Raw genomic sequence first — 6,270 nt, 5'->3', positions numbered from 1 at the left:
CACAGGAAAGCAGAGTGTCTGGCCAAAAGGTAATTTTCAGTATTTACTTTATTCTTTTAAATGCTTAGTTTCCTCCCACAGGCCAAATATATATAAGCCAGGTGAACTATTTGAATTCTAAAATGCCTACTAAGTGTGGATATGTTTGTGTTGTGTTATAGCCCAGTGGCAGACTAGTGACCTGTCCAGGATGCTGACCCTGTGACCCTGCACAGCAACAAACATCTATGGAGACTAGATGGATGATTATACAGTAGATTTCACTGGGTTCATCTGATTCATACAATCCATATTAAAAGAAAACAAAAGAAAAACACTTTGAGTTACAAAATATGAGGTCAAATGAATCCCTATTTTACTTTACTTACTGAGCCCATACCTTTTAAAATGTATCTTAGTGAGTTAGTGTCTGGGTTTAATTTAACCTTGAATAACAAATGCAAGCATATATTTTGCACGCACAAAGAACTGCATGGGCCTTTGAGCACATCTCAAGTCAGGCTGAACATTAAAGAAACATAATGCCATCTAGTGACAAACTCTTGAGCTGCACAGGCTGGTAAAATGTGAAAAAATAAATCAACTGCCAAAGTATGACAGCAAATGTGGTGAGTTTACTAGAATATAGGAACATAGATAATGCACAAGACATGTCACCTTTTACCTTGTAACTTTGTCTTTAATTGCTCTTGTATAGTTAATTTCTCTTTTACTTCAACTCATATACTAGTTGTATATACAGTACCTCCTATTTTATTTACTCTATTTTCTATTTTATTTTTACTTCTCTAGTTATCTGTACTTATGTATGTCTTGTTCTGCTGCAATACCTGAATTTTCCCTCTGGGGATCAATAAAGGATTCTCTTATCTTTATTTATTCACACATGACACAATTGGATGTAACATCTAAAAATAAAACAAAACAAAGCATCCAGAAAAGTCAATACACTTTTTTAAAATAAATTCTTTATTTAGAATTAAATTTACAGTCAGTCATCTCAGTGCATGACCATACATTATATACACACAAATAAGATAGACATAGGATTTAAAAAGTAAATGATAAAGTGACAGACTTTTTTTCTCTTTTTTAAGGTGGGGACAGCAGGTGTTCCTTAAATGAATATTTTGTATAGATATTATTTATGAAATGCCTTTCTTATACGTTTAAGAGACTCAAAGTACAATTTCAATTAGGAATAATGAAAACACGGGGTTGATTTAGAGCATTTAGCTTTGTGAATATGTAATATGTAATAAAATAAAAATGTTTACAATAGTACACAAGTTTCTATCTTCTATCTACATTCGAAGTAGGTAATGACATTTTTGTATGCCCCTCAAACAAGAACAACAAACATGCATGAGGGGGACAGTGCGCAAGTCCTACGGTCGTAACGCGGTTACGTCATACGTCTGCGCCACGTCAAGCTTCTGTTTTCAATGACAGTTTGCACTCTGTCTGCACACTTCTTTTAGCTTTATTTTGATAACACCAGTAGGCTAAGTAGTTAAATCATAAAGTGACTACCATGCACAGAGCCGCGCACACAGCTTTGTATGACTGGTCTAATATTCTCGGGCCAGCGATGATTCGCCAGTGTTTGAAATGCAGAGGTAAGCTCAACTGTAACGTTTGGTCAGTTGTTTGCTTCATGAGCGACAGAGTGCTGCAAATGCTAAAACACTTGTCTAATCTAAACTAGTCATTATATGTAGCTAACGTCAGAAGGTTAGCTATGTTGTGTATTTCTTTTTCACTCTACTGTTCTTTCCGTTATTATTGTAGTGTTATAAGTCATCATTGTCACAGGGTAACATGGGCGTTACTATGTTTCATAGTACACTTGTTAGCTAGAAAGTTAACTGAACGTGGACCCGCTCTTTGAGATTTTGTTTGTTGTATTTAAATAACTTCCTTAACATATGAAAACGGAAATCACCAGCCATGTTGCTATAGTAGCAACCTACATTTAACCTACATTTCCATCTATAGGCCTATGACATGCAACCAATTCTCACAACACTTATAGCAAAAGGCATGATCAAAGCTTAAAATGAACACACAGTAAAGTTCGCTTATCTTATAATGTTACAAGGTTGTAACCATAGACTGTATATTATAGTGCCCCCGCAGCTGAGCTCACGTGCCTACAGTGTGGTCCCGACCCCATGCGACAGTGAGGAGAAGGAGATGTTGGACCGAATGCTGCGCGTGGACCACGCGGGTGAATACGGGGCCAACCGCATCTACGCCGGCCAGATGGCAGTGTTGGGGCGAACTAGTACTGGACCTCTCATCCAGGTAAATGGACAGAGTGCGACACATGGCTTTGAAGTAGGACAAAAGTCTGCACTGGCAACAATGTTTAGCCTACTTGATTTTCAAAATCCATCATCGTTGACAGGGCCGGCTCTAGCCCTTTGGTTGCCCTAGGCGAGATTGAGTTTTGCGCCCCCCAGTCTCGCAGTGCCAGATCTCCACAGTGCTGTGTCAGCGATAGAGTACCAATGCATGTACATTTTACTTCCATGTAAGTTAGATGGCATCAACATTTGGTCTAATCATAACTGGTCTGGCAACCCAAAGGCCAGTGTTTTGTTTCCAGATTTGTGTGCATGGTGACTTATGATGGGGGGGTCTGGGGGTCCACCCCCTGAACATTTTGAACATTAAACACTTCATTTCCTGCATTCAGGTGAATTTTTATGCACCTATTTCTACATTTTTCTGAATCAATTTATGCTGGCAATATCATTATGTAAAGGGAAACATAGATTACAATCCAAATATAAAACATAATGGAATATATTGCAGTAAGGCTCTCAGGAAATCTGTATTGCTTTCATCTATTTATTCTCCTTTGGATCAACTTTTCTAATTATATCTGAGTCACCAAACATGTAGCCTATCATTTACTCCTCCCTCCTCTTTTGCGTCTTTTGTTGGGGAATTAACCTCCTTTAATGTGCATATGACAGTTAATCACCTCAGTGATAGGCTACATGAATTCATTTTAAGGAATTAATAAACCTCTGGACTGTAATATTTCAGATGTGTTTGAGCAATATTTCTACTCATGTTCAAAACTTTGTGCACATTCAAAATATATCTCATCTGTGCTCTCTGAGATTTGGAGGAGTCATGATATTTTGAGAAAAATAAAGTGATAATATGCTATTACAAGAATGAAATCACAATATTTCTGAAAATAATCCACCCGCAACATAGTCTGCTGTGCATTACGTGATTGCTCTGCTGATACGGTAGATCTCAGACCGTCTGACAGGCACAGAGCCCCGTTTGAGACTCTGGTCTCTGAATGAGACCAAATTTAGGGACGTGGCTGAACTACATCGGAGGTGGAAAACCGAAAACTAGACCTACTGCAGAAATACACAGAGCACAAACGGGACACATCTAACGCAGCATGTCCACAGCAGAGCGCGTCCTTTATTAAAAAATTGACGCCGTTAAAATGGGTTTGCATTAACGGCGTTAATAACACGTTTAACTGACAGCAATAGTTATGACACTAGAATTTGATTTGGGTAATAGGGTGAAACTGGAAAGTTGTAGTGTATTTTCACTTACAAATCTGGCCTAGTAACCTTTTTAGGCACCGACCGAATTGCCTCTAAAGTATTGAAAAATGCCTCGTCATTCAATACCTAAGGAGTAAATCTCATCATCGCCAGTGAGCCAATAAACATGCAGCATGCTTCTATCCAGATCTAATAATGCTGGTGATTGGCTGTATAACGTTACACGTCGTAGAAGCACGCAGGAAAAACTCTACGTTATGCACAGACTGGTATTAGGAGCTGAGAAATAAATACTAAGATTTGTGCTGTAATGTTGTAATTTCTTTTTATTTTGTAAAATTGGTACCAAAAAAAGTATTGTTTAGGAACCAGTATTGAAGTCACGGTATTGGTATTGGACATTGTTTAACGATACCCAGCCCTACTAGTGTGGCTTAAATGTTTAATTCAAAATGATCAGTATTGGACATAGAGAAACTGTACCTTGTTTGCCTGCTTTGTTGGGAGCCACAAAAAGAAAAAAAATGATTTGTGCGTTCAGCATGAGAGTAACTGCATCATATTTGACACTCCATGTTCATGTTTGTTTCTCTTTAGGAAATGTGGGATCAAGAAAAGCTCCACCTTTCAAAATTTAATGAAATTCTGGCAGAGAACAGAGTTCGACCCACAGCGCTGTTACCCCTCTGGAACATCGCTGGTTTTCTGTTAGGTTGGTACAGCCCATAAGCATACAGCAGAGTTATAAAATAACTTACTTTGACAACAAATGCCACAGTTTTGCTGCCTTTGTCTTGCATTTGTCCACCCACATATTAGAACTTGATGTTGACAGTATTTACAAGTGTATAAACACGTTATTTCAGGTTGGTGAGCTTGAACACTATTTCAATAATCTGCTGTAGTTGTTAGGCAATATGTAGTCAGTTGTTGCTTTATTATTAAATCCTAAATGTGTATTTCTTTTGTTTTTTAAATCTACTCCAGGTGCGTCCAGTGCACTACTGGGAAAAGAGGGGGCCATGGCCTGCACTGTGGCGGTGGAGGAGAGTATTTCAGAGCACTACAATAGCCAGATAAGAGCTCTGATGGAGAGGGACCCTGAGAGATACACTGAACTGTTACAAGTGAGTCACTGGAACTCTGCCATTGGCAAAGGCCTTTCTGTGATGGTTCATTAAGGATGTGAAGGAATGTTAGTGTGGATTTTGTTTTTACTCATGGTTAAGTATTACACAGAAACAAAGAAGCATCTGAACAAATTAAAGCATAAATGCCAAACATACTTGTTATACAGGGGATCAAGAATAAAATAACAAAATGAAATGAAAGTCGTGATAGTCAAAGTATGGCTACGTGATTATTGAGATTGTATATTCAAAAGCACGACCTGTCCTGAAGGCTGGAAGTGTTCTCCAGACCAATTCCAGATTGCCGTGTTTGCACAGTCAGAACAATGAGGTTATGTCCATAAAGAAGCATGCACCATAGATAGATTTGATTGTTGCCGTTCCTGCACACTGGCCAGCACAATCTGTCGCCTTTAAACAGAGGGTTAAAAGGTAGGTTGCATGTTTTCATGGAGCTGGTCCAGGTTTTAGTATAACTGGTATCTCCCAGGTTAAACAGTAGGATTTCTGACATTTGGTCTTTAGTGTGTTTGCCTTCACTTACATCACCAGGTGGCAATTGACATTTCTTACTGGGCTGAATGGTTGAATCATGCAGATAATATGAATGGAACTAGGAAAAATAGCTTCAGTTTAACCAGTGGTTTGGAACAACATTCACATGTGAACCATGTTAATAAAACAATTAAAAAAAAGAACATCATAAACTTGTTAAAATAGCTTGGCACATTAGTCTAATTAAAGCAGAGCAATGATGCAAAGACATCTGAATAAGTGTAATTACTTAATGCATGGTCTTGGGGTGTTTTTTAATAGGTTATAAAGGAATTCAGAGATGATGAGCTGGAGCATCATGACACAGGATTGGAGCATGATGCTGAAAAAGTAAGTATATATCACTTCTCTTTTACTGCAACATCTACATACAGTAAATACTGTGATTTCTCAAAACCTTGATCAAAGGATGCTTTGTGTCAAAGTACACTAAAATAAGTACAAAACACATAAATATCAGTAGTCATATATACTAGTATTTAGCTGTCATTGCAATTTTGAATGAATGCCATTAAATGCACCGCAATCTAAGAATGTTTGATCTGCGTTTTTGTTTTAGATACCTGGATACTGGCTAATAAAAAATGCAATACAGCTTGGCTGCAAAGCTGCAATATTTGTTTCTCAACGTGTCTAATATTGTATGTAGAATAATTGAAACATTTCACCAATGTTTGTTTGATGTGTTGACTCAGCTTGTATAAATTGTTTGAATTTGAATGACAGTTTGATTTCTGCTCCATTGTAAATGAAGCACTTTCTTTCTTTCTATTGCAAGATTAAACATATTGTATACAAACATGCCCAGTTACCTACTTGAACAAATATTTTACTGCTTTGTACATTGTATAATACGTGGACTGTTTAGGTAGGTAGAGGTAACCCCATAGAAATAAAATTTCTATGGGTAACCCTTTCTCTACACTGTTGTGTATAAATCCTGTCTCACTTTTTTGTCTCAATGCTACACCTGCCTGATAAGTGATGTTGAAAATAGGTGGAATAAACCCCTTTGCATTAAGATCACTTTGATGATC

General features: G+C 37.6%; 1 protein-coding gene across 1 annotated transcript; it reads left to right on the top strand.

Moving 5' to 3' along the window:
- The first annotated feature begins 1,406 nt into the window (after positions 1-1,406).
- coq7 (coenzyme Q7 homolog, ubiquinone (yeast)) lies at positions 1,407-6,034 on the top strand. Its single transcript, XM_078264092.1, has 6 exons — positions 1,407-1,619; positions 2,129-2,307; positions 4,146-4,260; positions 4,536-4,675; positions 5,495-5,563; positions 5,793-6,034. Exons 1-6 carry the CDS (start codon positions 1,535-1,537, stop codon positions 5,868-5,870), a joined length of 666 nt encoding a protein of 221 aa, XP_078120218.1. The 5' UTR covers positions 1,407-1,534; the 3' UTR covers positions 5,871-6,034.
- Positions 6,035-6,270: the final 236 nt, after the last annotated feature.

Source organism: Sander vitreus, chromosome 2 (assembly GCF_031162955.1).
Source record: "Sander vitreus isolate 19-12246 chromosome 2, sanVit1, whole genome shotgun sequence".
NCBI lineage: Eukaryota > Metazoa > Chordata > Actinopteri > Perciformes > Percidae > Sander > Sander vitreus.
Note: the sequence above shows the minus strand (reverse complement) of the source record. Positions and strands in the feature narration are given on the sequence as shown.

Bases quoted from the DNA above. Each gene is read 5' to 3' on its own strand.
- coq7 (XM_078264092.1), top strand. From the start codon at position 1,535: ATGCACAGAGCCGCGCACACAGCTTTGTATGACTGGTCTAATATTCTC. The intron at 1,620-2,128 runs GTAAGCTCAACT...TGTATATTATAG, and splicing joins CCAGTGTTTGAAATGCAGAG to TGCCCCCGCAGCTGAGCTCA. The intron at 4,676-5,494 runs GTGAGTCACTGG...GTTTTTTAATAG, and splicing joins GATACACTGAACTGTTACAA to GTTATAAAGGAATTCAGAGA.